This window comes from Rhamphochromis sp. 'chilingali' (assembly GCF_963969265.1).
Source record: "Rhamphochromis sp. 'chilingali' genome assembly, chromosome: 2".
In the NCBI taxonomy this organism is placed as follows: Eukaryota; Metazoa; Chordata; class Actinopteri; order Cichliformes; family Cichlidae; genus Rhamphochromis; species Rhamphochromis sp. 'chilingali'.
Window position 1 is genome coordinate 50,255,636 of NC_137930.1, and position 17,775 is coordinate 50,273,410.

General features: G+C 41.6%; 4 protein-coding genes across 6 annotated transcripts in view; 2 read left to right on the forward strand and 2 right to left on the reverse strand.

The window, feature by feature from the left end:
• ptdss2 (phosphatidylserine synthase 2) overlaps nt 1-2,456 on the forward strand; it is a 25,121-nt gene extending 22,665 nt beyond the window's left edge. For both annotated transcript variants that reach the window (XM_080874602.1, XM_080874601.1), the window contains exon 13: nt 256-2,456. In XM_080874602.1, the coding sequence (XP_080730728.1) occupies nt 256-409 (154 nt within the window). In that variant the 3' untranslated portion in view covers nt 410-2,456. The remainder of the gene's footprint in view (nt 1-255) is intronic.
• Nucleotides 1,696-9,463, reverse strand: tmem168b (transmembrane protein 168b). 2 transcript variants are annotated; one of them, XM_080874598.1, is made up of 4 exons: nt 6,798-9,463; nt 6,554-6,699; nt 6,132-6,406; nt 1,696-5,608 (listed from the first exon to the last, which is right to left on the reverse strand). In XM_080874598.1, the coding sequence occupies exons 1-4, from the start codon at nt 7,920-7,922 to the stop codon at nt 5,061-5,063; spliced, it is 2,094 nt and encodes a 697-aa protein (XP_080730724.1). In that variant the 5' UTR covers nt 7,923-9,463; the 3' UTR covers nt 1,696-5,060. The 2 variants fall into 2 exon arrangements, with proteins under 2 accessions (XP_080730724.1, XP_080730725.1); XM_080874599.1 differs by having other exon boundaries at nt 6,554-6,696; nt 6,798-9,456.
• LOC308391845 (forkhead box protein P4-like) overlaps nt 8,189-17,775 on the forward strand; it is a 32,668-nt gene continuing 23,081 nt past the window's right edge. Inside the window, exon 1 of the mRNA XM_080874600.1 lies at nt 8,189-8,297. The gene's annotated coding sequence lies outside the window, so the exon portion shown is untranslated. The remainder of the gene's footprint in view (nt 8,298-17,775) is intronic.
• On the reverse strand, nt 10,947-16,460 carry samtor (S-adenosylmethionine sensor upstream of mTORC1). The gene is made up of 5 exons (XM_080874603.1): nt 16,211-16,460; nt 13,559-13,700; nt 13,307-13,435; nt 12,847-12,961; nt 10,947-12,540 (listed from the first exon to the last, which is right to left on the reverse strand). The coding sequence occupies exons 1-5, from the start codon at nt 16,368-16,370 to the stop codon at nt 11,908-11,910; spliced, it is 1,179 nt and encodes a 392-aa protein (XP_080730729.1). The 5' UTR covers nt 16,371-16,460; the 3' UTR covers nt 10,947-11,907.

The following is a 17,775-nucleotide window of genomic DNA, read 5'->3' on the forward strand; positions in this document are numbered from 1 at the left end:
AGAAATGCAGCTCACGTGAGACTTTGAGAGCAGAGCTTTATCTTCTGTTTGTGATGTTTGTTAAAGTAATCAGCTGTTTCGTTTGTTTGTTTTTCTTTTAATATAATCCAGTGTATAGTGTAGGCGTAGGAATTATAACAAATAAACATTCTGTGAGAAAAGTTAGTGGACCAGAAACCATCTGGGAAGACATGACCCTCAGGGATGACGCACTATAAATAATGCGTGTGCTTTTTTCCTTCTGTCTTCTCACAGTGACATCACACTCCGCTACAAAGAGACGCGCCGGCGTAAACAGGAAGCCCCCGCTGACTGGGACCGCCCGCTGGGCAACGGCAGCACAGCCGCCCCCTCCGGTCGCAGCAAACTGAACGGCAGCTCCGAGACGCTGAGGCAGCGGAAGTCCTGAGAGGAAGCCGGTCAGTCACGCTGTCTGCAGCGAATGAAGGGGGACAGTGAGAGGAGTTGAGGAGAAATGTAACACAAGAAGACACTTAGAGGATGGACACATACTGTTCTTGTGCCTACATGAACCAAGTAGTTATATAACACAGGCAAGGGGGTGAAGGGGGCAATTTTCATTCGGTGTATGTGTAGTTATTGTCCTACTTCTGGTATTTACCTCATTCTGTTTCAAAGAACATTTGGTGGATTAACAGACAAGATAGTTTTGCATTAGTAATATATATTTTTTGAATGTTTGGTGATGAGGTGAATCAGTACAGAATTGGAAAGTAGATGTGACCAATAATTTTTCCATTTTCTCAACTGCACTTTGTCTTTAAAAACAAAAAAGCGAGAGAAGAAGAATGGAGGAGGAACATCTGCCACTGTAAATATGCTTAACCCTGTGTTGTGCAGTCATATCAGTGCAGGTGAGAAAAAGGAGAGCATTTAGAGGAGTTTCTGAAGGTGTAATGACTGATCTGGATTCTGTTCTACTATCCACTACTATGCAATCTTCAGTATCAAACTGGGCGCAAGTAATGATAACAACACATGGCTGTTCAGTTTAGTTTAAGTGACACTTACTTTACCAGCTGATTCCTGATTCAATCTGACAGCTTACACTAGGTTTAGTCCCAGGTACATGATGTATTGTTTACATGTGGAAGACGATTGAAGCTTTTTTTTTTTTTTTTTTTTCTTTTCATTTACAGTTCAGCGTTCATTCCTAGAAGCACTGAGCCTTGAGGGTTCTTGCTCAGGATCCTCCTTTAGTCACACACAAGAGAGGAAAACTGGTCAAAGCCTTTCTTTCCTCTCAAACTTTGTTCTTGACAAGAACAACAAGAATAAAATCAAGATGTACTATATTCTAGTTATTTAACTGGTGAAAATAATATACTTGGTGTCTGGGATATAGTTTGAGTGTTTGTTTGTTTTTTGTTTTTTTTTTGTAGCTGTTTTCTTATCACTGTTATTTCTTTAGGGTAACTCGATGCTAAACACTAGATTCCTTTTTTGTGAAATGAGGTTCAGAGAAACCTGCAGCACTAACATCCACAACAGTCACATTGATGGGAAGCTGTGCTCAGTTTTCCTCAGACTGTGACGCGTTTGTTCCCCGCAACAAAAAAAGGATAAATGGCAGAGATGTGGGTGTTCCTCTACACTTTTTACCATTTGTCACTTTAGAATTTAATATTCGATTCCTTTTATGCCAAACATTCTTCCAGTTTTACATTTTGGGGGTTTTTATGATTTTTTTTTTTTTTTCTTTTTTTCTTCTCAGCTTTGCGAGGGTCACCATATTGCACATGCAATCAGCCAAAGCTTAAGATCTGGTTCTTGCTAAAGCCATAAGTACCATCCACCATGAGGTACCATGCACCTCAAACTGCTCGTTTTGATTCTTTCTGAGTTTCAGCATCGTCAGTGTCTGCGTCTAGTTATAGTGTTACAAAAGGTCACCTGGAGGTCAGGCGGCTAAAACCAAATTCACCTGTACAGCCACGATTACAGCTAAAAAGTCCTAATTATGAGGAATTGTCTTAGTTGCTTTTGATCTGTGTCGGTGACAGCTGCTAAATGTAGAGCTGCCACGATTAGTCAGCTGATAATGAATTCATCCTGAAAACATCCCATCACTACTTGCTTACACATTTTCTTAAAATGATCAGCAGATTAATCTGATGATGAACACAAGTGTTAATTGCTGCTCTAGTGAAACATGAAAGTGTTTCAAAATAAAAAATAAGCTTTACATTAAAATTATTTAGGTGGTCAAACTGAAAAAGCTGGAAATATCAGCATGTTCCAGTTTCACTCCAAACTCTCACTGTTACCAAAACATTGCGTGCGTGTCCTGTGACTATTGGGGTTCAGTTAAATCTGTGTTCCTCACAGTGTCCCGGTGACTCTGTGCTACATAAATGATATCTGTGAAATGAGATCCAAATTCTGGTCTGTTTTTAGTGAGGCTGCAGTCGTTTTCTCGTGAATGTAATCCAGCAGATTCAGATGTTCAGATTAGAGGGTCACAAACACTAAACTGAACATTGATTCTGCAAGGCTGCACCTCCTGCCGCAACATTTAAACCACTGGGATGCTAATAAGGTCTTCTTTGGGTCTTGTGGGTCCTCCAGTTTGACCTTCTGAGGGAGGCCCCTGTTTATGGGGGAAATGTTTAGTTGGGAAGTACATGATGGAGTTACTTATGGATGGACTCAAGGGTTTCCCAGCAGACAATTGCCTTGTAACGTGACCGATGTTAATCACTTCACCTGTCAGTGGTTTGAGTGTTGTGGCTCTTGCTCTGACTGCAGCGATTTCTGTGTGAATTTCAAACTAATGTTTAGCTGATATTTCAGATTTTGTGCTTATTTAACCTGTGCTGTGCTAATTCGGCTGCTTGAGGGTTTTTTCTTTTCTTTCCTTTTCTCTATCAGATACTTTCAGACACGGGCTGGGTATCCACTGTGTACCTGTGTTCGTGCCTCGAATTGGTCAAAGCTGTTTTTTGTTTGAAATGAAAACTTAAACCCAAGTTATGAATTTGCACATCAGCTCTGCATTAGAAACAAGTGAATTATAAAAAAAATAACTTTAACATGTAGAAGCAGTGTGGATCAAAGTGGGATAAAAAACAAAAGAACAAAAACAGGAACTTTAGTGTTTGCGGTTCAGTTTAGTTTCACTTGCAGCCTCATGGGGGCAGTAGATGCCTCGTTATCTCTGCCCTGTGCAGTCATGTCTCCTGGAGATTGATCATTGACTGCTTGCTGTAAATGCCATTTTCAACTTGGATTGTGTAAATGTGAAGATGTTGATCATAAAAAGTGAATATGCTGCTGCAACACGTACTTTTATAATGTTTTCAATAAAATAATAAAAACTGAACTTTGCACAGTCTTTTTTTCTGAATAAATCAGGTGACAGATGTTATAACTGCCTCAAATTGAATTAACTTTTGGTGCTTCAATGCAGTTAGTGACCACCCATCAGTAATACTATAGGTAAGTATTGTGTCCTTTGTAATATCTACTCCAGAGTTTTAGTTTTGTTATTTTTTTGTTGTAAGGGCAGAAAGTTTATGCTTGGTAAGTTTGTATACAGTGTCACCATGGAAACAAATTCCATCAAATCTTTATCTGTTTTGCTCTTGATGTACTCGTTAGACGGGCTGGACATGTGCGTCTACAAGGGGGAAACTGCCACAAAACTTGGGAAGCAACTACTAAAATGCTTTGTCACACATCTGTGGCATACACACTTTTTCTCTTCTGAAATTTGAAATGTTGCCAGCTTTCCAGATTCCTCAGTTTTCTATAAAGTTACTTGTGATTATGGATTTTACACAAGATAAACATTGCAAATAGTATCACCATTGCACTGCTACCAAATTATCACAAGATAGTGGGCATGCAAAAAAGAAGTCTTCAACATTTGTCAGTTCCAAACTATCCAATCCACCAGAATAAAATATCCTGACGACTATCGGTTCCTTTTGGGAAAGAACAACAGTGGTACCTCAGTAATCAGAACTGATAAATAAGCAGAATCCAAGCGGACTCAATGGCACTGATGAGTAACAGCACCTCTGCAACTTTGAACTGGACGAAATGATACCCCTTTTTAAAAAAATAATATAAGGAGATAAGCAAGTTCATACATTAGAGTGATATTTGACTTTTTATTGCATAGCTCCAACAGGTTTTCTTCCCATGAATCCCTTTCTATACACACACACACAGCCTATTGGCATACAGTTGCATAGTTCAGTGAACTGTAATAAACCCCCAGGAAGAAAACAAATTCCTGTGGTCCATTACAAGAGAGACTGCAGGTCTTCCGGTACCTGGCTTGTAGTGCATTGGTACAATTAAGTCTTCGAGGACTCCCTGCAGCAGCAGGAGTGGATTTAAAGATCACCTGGTAAAAGGCATTCTAAAATATTGTTTAGAACAGACAAAGCAGTGCATTCAAGCATGCAGTAAGCAACGAGTGACAAAATATTTGTAGGAGTGCAGAAAAATGTACGAGGAATCATTTCATCATAACAGAATAATAATAGCAAAACCTGCAGCTGAAGAGTGCAGAGAACAGCTTTTATGCCTGAGATCCTCCTCTGAAAACGTACCGTCGACTCTTTGGTTTAAGGTTAAAAACAATCAGCCTAGCAAGTCTGAGTTTTGGTGAAGCTAAAAGGCACCTGTGTGAATGTGCAGAAAACTGAGGTGGCTCAGATCAACAGTCAATACGGTGCTAAAATGTGCAAAATAGGGTCCATGTTCAGTCTCACCTTGCATTGTGTATTTGTCTAATGTCTGGGGAAGAAAGAATAAGACCTTCGAATCCAGTCACACATTAACAGAACTGCTTTTCAGACACTTTAAATAATAACTATCAACATCCCAATCAGTAACTGGCTTATTTTAAAGTAACTTGAAAGGATTCTGGTTAACAATCTTATAATCCAACAGCTGCCCGTCTTTGGGATACAAAAAGAATTTAAAAAAAACAAACAAACCCCCAAACCTAACAACAACAAACAAAAACTTTAGAAAATATTTTTTAGAAATATATTCTTCAAATAAAAACAGGTTCACACATATTTCTATGATCTGACCAGTTTGAAGCCCTGCCCCGTGTCCAGTATTGCTGGTGGAAACCAGTTGAGCTTGAGTCTCTTGAGACATCGCAGGCAGGCGCTGCAGGTCCACAGCAGGTTCAGGCTGCCGCACCACAGCGCCAGCTGGACCACGGGATAGGTAACCCAGGGGAAGTACATGCTCCAGTGATTGGTGACGTCGCTTCCTGTTGGTAGGTGCAGCGTGTAGTCGCCCCAGTGTTTGGAGATGCCGTAAGCAGCAGAAACCGCCCTGCCCCTCTCTGACCACTGGATGTTGCTGTTTGAGTTGCAGTTGTACTCCACCCACTCGGAGGTGAAGTCTCCGAGCTGCGGCAGGTCATGCAGCTCGACGTCCGCCGCTCTGGAGAGCGTCGCTCCCTGGATGGCAACATACAGATTTTCCACCTTCGTAACCGCCTTCACCCATGGCAGAGAGTTGTCACAGTCGAGCACCACAACAAGGCGGGAACAGAAGTTGGTGTTCTTTTCCCTCCACCACTCCAAGATGTGATCCAGATGTAGAGTGTCTCCACCTAAAGATGTGCGCATGAAACAGCTGATTTTTTTTTAAATTTATTTTTATATATATATATATATATATATATATATATATATATATACATATACATAAATAAATAAATAAAAAATGGGGCGGTTAATCCTTCAAGCTCAGGTCCTCTGCCAGAGGCCTGGGAGAGGTCTCTATTTCTTTTCTTTCTTTTTTTGCATTATCCTACTGCCAGGGTTTTTGCTAGTTAAAAATTGGCCTCTGGGTGGAGTACCTACAGACATATGCATGACTGATTGTACATTTAGGATGTAGTATGCATTAATATCCATTTTCCTAATATTTCTGGCTATTTAATAAACAAAACAGCATTTTATACTCAAATAAATTAAACTTCAATTCAATACTTGGTTAAAAATATATGTTTTTACAACAACCCAGGTTTCCTTTTTGGAAAGTGCCAAACTTTTTTTCCCTTCAAATACATACGCAGGTTTAGAAAAAAGCGAGTCCCAATCATGACTGCTTCAACTTAAAGCCTCTCTCACCTGCCAGCGCCCACTCGCCAGTGCGATGTGTATGGCCACTGTAGAAGATTACGTAGGTGTCGTGGCGTGGGCCGTCTGGGGTACGGAGGTCCAGAAAGGATTTCATCTTGGACTGCAGAGCCTCCAGGGTTACCCCGCTGGTGGAATAGTCACAGCCAAACGTCTCAATCAGGTGGTGGGCAAAGAAGCGCTGCACGTTGTTCAACATACCCGTAGAGCGCCTGTTCAACTCGTGCACCTGGCCTGGAGGCAGCAGCATCGGCTGACCGTCAGGACTGTAACAGGAAGGAGAATTATGCCACTTTCAGAATTCCATTTCATTTGTGCGCACAGAATATCAATGATGTAAATCCAAACATGAATCTGAATGTGGTCTAAATTGGAGAGGTTTCTAATTCTCAGATACAACGCTGGTCCTCTACCTGCAGTAGTTGGTGGGAATGACCACTGCATAGCCCACGCATGTTCCTCCCAGGGTGTTCCCGAGCTCATGGAAGAGTCCATGGAACAGAGACTCCAGGGGCAGAATGAGCAGGAAAGTGCTCACAAACAAACTGTTTTTGGCCTGCTGAGCAAATTTACAAGAGTCACGTAAAGGAAAAAATGAAACAGGAAACAGAATAACCCGTGTGCTGCAGCAGTAAAGAATTTTTGAGACAGACCTACCTGCCAGCACAGAGCACCCACAGCTACCGTGGACACCAGAGTAAAGAACACCAGGCGTTCAGAGATGAGGCAGAAATGTCGCATGCCTCTGGAGGCCATCACCTTGTCCAGGCCGCTGACCTCCGACCAGCACAGCCTCTGGCATTCGCTGAGCTTAGAGTGAAAACCCCACACAGTGATGACAAACACCATGTGGCAAATACCCCAGAAGAGCGCACACACCACGAAGGCTGGGATCGTGCGGTACCACTGTTCCTGGTCTAAAAGTCTCACAGCAGAAAGGACGATGAAGCTCACCTCCACCGCCAGCAGGGGCAGGAGGGAGACCCGGCGCCACAGCCCCCTCCACACCAGAAACGGTTGCCAGCGCTCGGTCACAGAGAGGCCGCTGAAGTAGACATCGAGCAGAGGGTCGCAGATGAGCTGGCTGAAGAAGCAGGAGAGGGCGAACGGGTTGGTGGTAATGTTCAGAGACTTAAAGAACAGCACGGCAGTGATGACAGCGAAGCAGGCCAGGTTGGCGAGCGCCAGGAGCGCCTTCATCCGCAGCGCAACCATGACCGTGCCCAGAGCGACCACGAGCACCATCACGCTCAGGGACTTCTGAATGAGCAGCGCGGTGCTGGCGATTGCAAAGCCAGCTAGCTCCAGGCGCTCCGCGGAGGTCAAGAAGGCAGGGCGATACCTAGCACATCCAACCAGTCTCTCCAGCAGTGCCCACAGTGTCCTCAGAGCCACGCTGGCCAGCAGCAGGTAGTTGGTAACCTGCTCCCTGACGTCGACGTCCAGGGCGGGGGAGTTGAGGAAACACAGGAGACCCAGCAAGAAACCGAACCACAGGTGGAGGATGTTGAGGCTCATCCTCTCCATACTGAAGTAGTAGAGGCCAATGGCTATTCCAAGGACAACCAGGGCCAAAACAAAAATGACAAGAAGAGCGGACTCCGCGCTTGTTTCCCACCGGACATAGAGACCTATGCACAGGGCCACGAGCAGGTTAAGCCCGGACAAGTAGCCTAGCCACCGGACTGATGACCACATGCTCATCTCTCCGTTGACTTCCTCCAGCCGGGTCATCGCTGCGTGAAGGCAGTGACTGACACAGTAACGTAGAAAACGACACATTTTCCTTTTAAATTAAATACCAACGACCTGAAACTAAAAAATGGCATTTAAGTCAGATATTACCCGGTCTGCTGTCCGCTGTGACATTCAAACTCGGTTTAGCCAGCGGGCTAACTTGTTGAAAGTAGCTAGCTTAGCTGGCGTTAGCTCCTCAGCGGCACATCTTCAGGACGGTTAGTGTCAGCGGTCAAAACACTCACATCTTGGATGTCACTTGTTTGTATTCTTCCATCTGACGTTTGGCACGATTATAAACGATCGCAGTTGGGTTATTCTGACGCCAGCCAGCGGGACTGTGAAAGACATCAGTTCAAAAAGTTTCACATCAAAACTTTTCAGTCAGATGACAGTCGCCATGATTGTGCTAAGACTACGGTAAGCATAAAGGGTCAGAACTGGTGTTGAAAAGTTCAAACGTCCAAACCGTATTGTTGATGCAGTATTTTTTTCATTTATTTATTTATTTATTTATTGAGTTCGCTCAGTTAAACTAAGATAAGACCCCCCGCCGCCAAAACAGTAGAGTAAACTTTCTCCGTGCTGGCAGGAACTAACAAATGACACATTCAAGGAAGATCCGATTATTTGACCCCTGCATTTAGAAAATCCAGTTTGTTGCCGTTTTTCCCCCGACATGGTTTAGGCCTACATTTTCCCTTGTAGATATTTACAATTTAATTAACTTTTTTTTTAGTAATCGCCTTTTTCCTGTGGACATGGAAGCGGTCTCTTCCATGATTTTACTTCTATCCTCAGGGCACGAGGGGTCGCTAAATGGTTTGACGAGCATGAAAATTATGTGAGTTGCATAGCTTCATATTCCCAAAATTTTAACCCTAGTTGAACGCTTATGGAAGACTTTGGACCAACGTCCCAGTCAGTGCACTCTGCTACTATTATTAAAACACCAGATGAACAATTGCATTTCTGCTTCTCTCCACTACAACTTTAGAGACTTTGGATGAGCATTGTTTAAAGCACACTTAAGTTGTTCTGATTTCTGTGTGGGCTCAATGTGAGACCCTACCAGCCACTCTTTTGACCACATATATGTTTAGATAACCCTTTAGAGATTAGAGGTCTCCCATCACTTTACAGGGGTGTCAAACATACGGTGCGAGGGTCAGAACCAGCCTGGCAAAGACAATAACTGGATGGCTTTGAAGGAGTTCATCTTTGTGTGGTGCATGTAATAGTTAAATAATGAAATTACCAAAAATTCCATCACATCACCAATTTCTTCACCATCTACTGAAGAAATTTAAGTTTTTCTAAAGTGGGTCTGAAAAAAAATCTGAATTAACAAAACGAGACTTTATAAAGTTGTTAAATTTTATAAACCTGATAATTTTAGATTTTATAAATCTGGGCAATAAGCTACAAGAACCTTTTGTTATTTTACACATTCTATCATGAAATTGCACTTTTTCCTTATATTATCATAATCTCAGGGATTAAAAGTTTAGTTAAATGTGTCTGCTCAGACTGAAAGGGGAGTTTCACTGCTCTGGCCTACTCGACGGTCTAGCCCCATCAAAGTGGGCTGTACGGGGCCCACAATGTAAAATAAATATGACATCCCTTCCTTACAAAAATACTAACACTCCTTTTTTAATATTATTAATTAAAAACTCTGCGGCCATGGGGTTTGAATGTTTTTTTTTTTTTTTTTTTAAACAAAAAAAGCAAACAACAACTACTATTTCTGTATAGTACTATCAGAGGAAGATGAAGAACTTCTGACCAAGTTGTAAAAGAGAGCCGTGGACGTTCTAAGTTGTAAACAACTGATTTTTTTTTTTAATATAAAAATCTTAGCACAAAAGAAGGAACACACACCGCCACCTTATATTTACATTCATTTATAAAAGAGAAATACAATGGTACTGTAAGGACACATTGTTCTGCACTGTTGAAAATGCTGATAATGAAGATGATCCATATCATGCAAATAGGCCAAAAGAAACACTGGAAGACAAAAAAAATCACAAAACACGCCCCTTTAAAGTCTGAATATGTACTGTGAATTTTTTTTCTCCTGTTAAAAATCAGGAAGAAAAAACAAAACAGCAGAGATATGCATTAACCAGAAAATGATATGGAAATGGCAAAAGCACACTGCATTACATAAACACATATCCACTAATATGATGGACAAAACAAAAACACAGAAGGCACCTTATAGTTATTATTGGTATCGTTTTGTGGGCCTATCACATTGGTTGTAAAATTGTGAAAAGAAACAACATTTTGTGACACCCTTTGGGATCAATGATAAAGTGCCACTGACAAAAACAAAAAACCAACCAAAAGAAATTCCACACACTAGAAATTCACTTCTTCAGTCACACAGTCTAAGCCACACCCACACATTTAGTCTATTCAGGAACCAGCAGGAACACACAATAACATTTCACCTGGTAGTGTCTTAGCTAAAACCTCCCTGCAGCATACAGCATTTTCAGATCCGACCTCGCTTTCTAAATTTTACAATATTTCACCTTTTTTACAAAAGTGAGTGTAAATTTCTCTCTGTGATTTTTCTAAGGAACTCTGCATCTGCTTTTGTGGAGTGCTGTATTTTCACATCAAAGTTGTAAAACTGTGTCAAAGGAAACTGGTGTAAAGTCACTGACATGCAGTGTTGTACCAATCTGCTGCTTAAGACAAAAAAAAAAAAAAAAGATTAAATGCAACAGCAGGAAAAAGATCATTCAGAATGAAGTCAGTCTTTAAGAGAAGAGCAAGACAAAAACCTTGTACCTACTATGCACTTGTACCTTTTTAAACACAATAAGTAAACACTTAACGTTTCACATTAGTAAACCTACTAATACTACTGTATGGTTCTGAAAATGTTTCAAATGCTACAAATACCATTTTTTTGTTGTTTTTTTTTGGTAAAAGATACACAAAATCATTCATAGAATGCCAAGTTACCAAGGCATTGCCACAATTTACAACACCAATGTTTGACTGTTTGACTATGGATATCTATTTCCAAACAATTTTTTTATGTCTTGGAAAACTAAAATGAACATCAAAAAAAAAAAAAAAGTTTTCAGGAAGTTGAGCTGTATGTGCCAGAAGCAAACACGCCCGTCTACTTATTCCATCTCTGTCTCACCAGTGCAATCAAACCCCCGTCGCGCTGCTTAGGTTTGCTGTATTTGGCTTTTTTGTACAGAGCAGCCTGCGACTCTAGCTTATTTCAAACAGAGACTGAGTACAGAATGTAGACAAGCTGACTTTTGATATTAAGAGGAGCGGGGAGTTCAGAGATCTTGCGGGTATTCGATTTCCAACTCTTAAAAAACCTAACTATTTATCAAAATATATCCATCTTTTGTGTGTGTGTGTGTGTGTGTGTGTGTGTGTGTGTGTGTGTGTGTGTGTGTGTGTGTGTGGATATGAGAAAATAATCTGTAAACTTTTCTTTCACACTGTGCAAACTGCATTGTTTTGAGAAGGAGTAGAAGTGGGGTAAGAATGCAGCTGGTTAAATTTGGCAGCGCAGCAGTTGGAGGGGAGACGACAATTAAGCCCTTTTCAGACACACTCTCCATTTACGGTAACCTGGCAGCATCGAAATGTGTCGGCTTCACATCTCAATCAGCATCCTGGTCGCTCTTCGGCAATGCCAATCTTTCTAGGTCAAGCCTTGAAACAGCGCGGGCACGGCACAAGTCTGCATGTGTCCCGTGCTTCATTGTGAGCTGCTCAGCTGACCAGAGGATGCATTAAACTTTCAAAAGCGTGGTTACACTTCTAAAAGCTGACACTGATAATACTGTGTGTCAAACCTCATGCTTGTACTGTAGCCTTCTCTCTCACTGTCAGGGGTATATTTGATTTAAAGCATTAGGAATATTAACTAAATATAATTCCATCGCTTTTACAGACTTTTGAAGCCAGCGATGTTATGCTTTCCATGTCTGAAAGGGGCTTTAGGTGGAGAAAAGGGCGGGAGGGTTGCTGGTTTAGCCTAGCTCTGGAGCAAGATGGGATCCTCTAACTCATGAAAGCCGGGGACGGAGCTGCTCTGGCTCTCCCCAGAATCGGAATCATAGGGTGTGTCTGGTAGCTCCGTGAAGCCCCAAGCTAGCTGGTCATCCTCAAACTCGGAACGCGCCTGCATTGTGATGTCTTCACAATCTTCCTCCTCATTGGAATTAAAGTCCTGAGGGATGTAAAGCATCTCAGGGTAGTTGTGTGACACCAGGTCACTGGTGGTGGCCAGAGACACCTTTCGGAAGGCGATGAGATGCATGTGAGAATACTTGACATATTTGTAGCGCTTGAAGCCCAGCGACTCTACCGCGACCCGCCAGCTGCGCATCATGAGGGCGTGGCGGTTTTGGTGAGAAGAGTCAGGCGTGATGATGAGCAGCAGGCCATGCAGCTCCAGCAGCTCATGGGCCTTCTTGCAGCAGATCCAGCGCTGGTATGGCGAGGGGAAGTAGGACAAAAGCAGGGAGAAGACCACCACGTGGAAAAGCTGAGCGGGCAGAGCATCGATGGGGTTATGGAGCTGGCGGAGGAAAGCCTCGACTGCATCACCCGCCAGCTGGAGCGGCTGCTGAAGCTGGAGGTTGAGGAAGTCACACTTGTACACACTCTGAAAAAGCACAAATTTAACAGAAATCAGGGTTCAAACTTGATCTATGCCAGCAAACATTTCTACACAGCTCGTTTGTTTTCATGACTTGCAGCTGTTGGGCGTCACTTTTTCTGTGTTCTGCTGATTTTCTTCACATAGTCTAACCACAGCACTGGCAAAGGACATGACTCATTTCTGGTGTTGTTTTTGCTCTATAACGCAAACACCCAAGTGGGAAACTGTATCCATTTCATGTGAATAAACAAATGGTATAAAAGCACATAGTCAATTAAAATGTAAAACAGAATTAATATGCACTCGTACCTCAACCGCAGGCACTATGTCAATACCGACTGTGAGGAACTCGTCAAACTTCAAGAAAGGGTTAAAGCAGCTTCCCACATCAAGAAGGCGCATTTTCCCCAGCTGAGAAATCGAACTGTAGCACAAACAACAACATGCAATGCCTGATGAGTATAATACACAAAATCATATGCATTACACACACTATAGATAACTCTTTGTAATTGCACAGTCATACATAGTACAATGAAATTGGAAAACTGTCCCACATCGGCACTATGTACAACACGACACAACACGGTAACTTAAGTAATAAAAAGAAGAATCAGTGTATGTTTATTGCACATTATTATTACTATAGAGTGAGGGCAGGTCGTAGCAATTCATTTTTCTTGTTTTTTGGACAAAGACTTTATGATATATATGATATAGAGTGTTATCTGTCATACTCATGACAGATAACACTCTTACTTCATCTTACCTGGGGATGGTGCTGTACGGCTGGGCACTCGTAGATGCTGTACCCACACCCATAGCAAGCGTGGCACTTTTCTGATCCTTCTCTAACACTCTTTTCATTCCACCATCCAAAAAGTACTCTTGACAGACGCTGTGGAAGTGGCATCAAAACACTGCGTTTACAGAAGCTCATTTTACAGGCTCAGATTAGTCCGATTTCACCAGGCTCTATAAAACCTAAAAGATGCCCAAAGACCTTTGGGGGCGTTCATACCTGCGACACCATTCAATCCGGCCCTCTCCTTCACACTTTTTGATCCAATGGTTGTCAGCAAGATTCTTCATGGCGAGGGCGTACTCACTCAGTGTCTGCTCATCCTCGCAGTGCTCACGCCAGATCTTGTCAAAGTCGCCCACTAAGTGAGAAAATCAAACCCCCCTTAAAAATAAGGTCAGCAATATCCAAAACATGGCAAAAAACAGCTTCAAGTACTTCAAGTCTTACTCTTGTATGACGACAGAAAAACATTCACAACCTACTTGCAAGTTTTGGTTATCCACTAAATCACCAAAACCGGATCTTGGAAAAAAGGGAGGGGGAAAAAAACGGCTGAAAAATCTCAGGTCACTGCTGGTACTTCAATATTGCCTATGTCTCACTTGTTTCTGCTTGCACAGAAGCAGAATTGTGCATCTAAAAATAATAAATAAATAAAACAAAACAAACCCACCCTCAAAACAGTCATTTCACAATAAAAGTTATGTCCACAAAATCTTCCATTTGCAGCTGCTCAGACGTTGACAGCCAGTAGCACAAGCAAACATGCCAACAAGGGAAAAATCCCATGACCAGAAGGGAGAAAAGAAAACTATATAGGAGTTGGTGGTAAACAGCAGTGCTTTCAAAACATGACCACTGTGATTCCATGCCAAGCCTACCAGATCATGCTTCGCTTATTAACCAATCATGAGATCTGCTCGCAGGATGACTTCTTTATGCTCTTCTAGGCTCCAAAACAAGCAGCTACTCTCTCCAGTGCTGAGGTCTTATTCAAACCACAAATTAATCCAAGCTCATTTTAAATACACTACCAGGGTTATGCAGTGTTTTATGGTGGTAAAGTAGGGCAGCGCATACACAAATAACACCAAGACTTGACATTTTAATATGCCTGCATTTTACTACGACACTATTTTAACTATTCAAAAAAAAAAAAAAAAACTTTCCAGGATTTCTTTCATATTTCTGAGCAGTGAAATGGCCAACTGTATAATTTTGATTCAGAGCCGTTCAAATGAAACAAACTAGCCATGCATTCAAGCAGGAGATTAATTCATATTCTTAGTTTATACTGGAAGAAGAAAATATAAAGAAATCTTGCAAACCGTTGTGTCCTGGCCATTGACTCATCCAAAGATTTATTTCCTCTAGATATTTTAAATTTACCTCTTGTGCACTCCTCCCACATGGATTCCCTCACTATGCACAGCACAACGTCATCACCAGAACAAATCCTAGCTTCTGTAGGATTTGTAGTTAAATTTAAAATTCAGAGGACGTTAAAAAATACATCTTTCATCAATATATCTTTCAACTGCTAACTCAAACATGGAGTTAACCGCACTGATTGGGCTGTAAAATAAGACAACAGATGCTACGTATGCATGCTGATGAGCTGAGATCGGGGTTTTCCAAACTTCCTTTTTTTTTTTTTTTTTTTTTTTTTAAATTGAAGCAAGACAGATGGTTGGATGCTTATGAACTGATACAGTGATTGCAACTAAAAGATCCATTACCTCCTCCCATTTCATCTACTTGAACACAAACATCAGAGCATGTGGTTGCATTGTGTTTTGCATAAAAAGGGCCAATAATGATTTGGTCATTTTATTTGTATGTTGTTTCAAGGCTTGCCAAACAAAGAGACATTAATACCCACCAAATTAACAAATCAAAGAAATCACAGTAATCTGCTATTAAACAGACACTTTGTTGCTTCTTTAATCATCCCCAAATTGCAAATTGCCTGAAATAAAACTCATTAGAGTGGTAAACAAAGAGACAGTGTTTTCCCTTGTGACCAAAATGAGAATATTTATCAAAAAATAAAAAAGGAGAAGACTCATGCTTGTCTCTCATATGTAGTGGCCCCAATAATTTAAAGAAAGTGAATGATTCACCTTCCACAAACTTGCACAAACTTCCTTCTTTACATGACGTGTGTGCAAAGAAACAGCAGGAAGCAACAGCCACAGACAGGATTTAACCTGCTGTGTCGTCTTTGTGGTTTTTCTCCTGGCAAAAAGTAAGACGAGGTTCTTTTCCCCAATCGAAGATCTCCTTTGGCTCTTTTATCCTTCAAGACACAGTTAAACCTCCACTAGAAAGGGGGGGGGGGAGGGGGGGGAGTTCTGGCCTATCCCAATGTGCCTTTTAATTAAATTATTTTCGCTGTCTGGCTCTGAACGGTAGCAAATCTCAGAAACAACACTAATTAGGTTGTATAAGTTGCGGCAACTGTTTGCTCAGTCTACAGAGTTATCTTTTATTGACAACCGGGAGCCAATCGGAAGTTACTCTTTTTCTTTCACCAGTCAAATGTCACATGTGTGTTGACTAGGTTTGAGAGCGAGAGATAAGATGTTGTTTGCAGAAGAGCCTTGTGTAAGCTGCCACAATTTATTTCTAAGGAGCTTTAATCAAGGCCTCGCTTGCTTGGTGCAACCCGCTGGTGTCGACTGGAGTCTGCCACCACAACAGCTAATCAGAAGTAAAAAATTAAAAAAAAAAACCTTACAAATCCGTGATTACCGGATTAACCGCTAACTTTTTAACGTTACTTCAACATTTGTGAGATAACTAACAGTATCAGCCCATAGGCTGCAGGGCCACAGAGAAACAGAGGGGCCCACTGAGGCTGCTTACCCTCCCTGTATTTCCTACGCAGTTTTCTGTGGACGTTTTTGACGACTCCCGACAGTTTCTCCTGCTCCTTCTTGCACGGTGCTTCACTTGGAATTGGCACGTAGAATAGCTCCGACTGGTTTTCCGTCTCCCCGGTCTCGACATTGTCCCTGGGGTCCATAGCACCGCACCACCGATGTTACCCTCCGCCAGTCGTTTCCCCTTTTCCAGGCTGCAACCCGACCGGCGAACCGGCGCACGAGCCAACAACAGGGAAGCCGATTGGCTACCTGGAGCATACACGCGTCATAAACTGACAGCGCGTCGTCCAATCACAGGCGTGGAAGCATTCTTGAGCTGGCGTGCGTGCTGCGAAGCGTTCAGGTGCATTTGGAAATCTGTAAATTGCTGAAAAATCGTAAACAACACATCAGACAGTGTTGTTTTGTGTTTTGCAAAAGTTTTTATCTACAAAAGAAAACTAAACTTTGTTTTTTAGCCAACTGATTTATTCGTTTAACCCCTAAAACTATTCAAAGATAGTATATTACAAAAAATGTATGTTCTTAGACAATATCCCACTGAACTGAATAACTTTTTGTGTGTTTTTGTCGTTGTTTGCTTTCTTTTATTAGTTCTCCAATTAAAATATTGGACATGTGTTGAAGAAACTACTGGAAGCCCTTCCTGTAAAATAAATTTGCTAGCATTATGTATACAAACCTTGTTCTGAAAAAGTTGGGACACTGTATATTATGCAAAATGACATCAACGTCATCATTATCACAATATACAGTATCACCAACAGGTGATGAGACTCTGGAGAAATCTCTGTGTGCAAGGGAAGAGGCTGAAAATCAAAACTGGATGCCCTATGGCAGCACTGTCATGTAAATCACTGCACAAGCTCAGGAGCACTTCCAGAAATATCTCACTGTGAACATAGTTCAACGTGCCATCCTTATATATCATTTCCCTTCTTTGCATGAAGCCAAACGATTTTTATATTATAACAGACCCATATATAGGATCTAGTCCCCCGCCTCCAACCCCCATCATGATTTAAGACAGGGTGACTGGAGAGGATGTTCTGTCCTGTTAAATGGGATAGTGTAAGAAGGATCATTTCTAAAGCTGTACAGATATTAAACCTTTGAAAAGATGATGCAATGTTTTCTAAAATAGGCTAAGAATTTGAAAACCCACAAGTGATGCCAATCCATGGTTATTGTTTCTGGAAATTGGCTTGGAAAATCCTGATGGAGAGCATTATAGTCTGAGATGGTAATTTGACTCTGGCTAATGAAAACAAACTGACACTGTCTGAACAACAGGGGAAAAAGTTAAATACCATATATGTCAATGCTGTTTGCAGGACAACATCTATTATTAACTGCATGTTCAGTCATTTCAGAATATGAGGTAATGCCTTACGGTGGACACTGTGTAACCCCAATGAAAATAAAATAGTCACTAAATCCACATTGGTAGTGGACTTATTACATCTGTGTTCAGCAGAACCATGTCCACATGGACTCGAGGTAATAACAAATATTAGAAATCTACAGTTTTATCACAGGGACTAC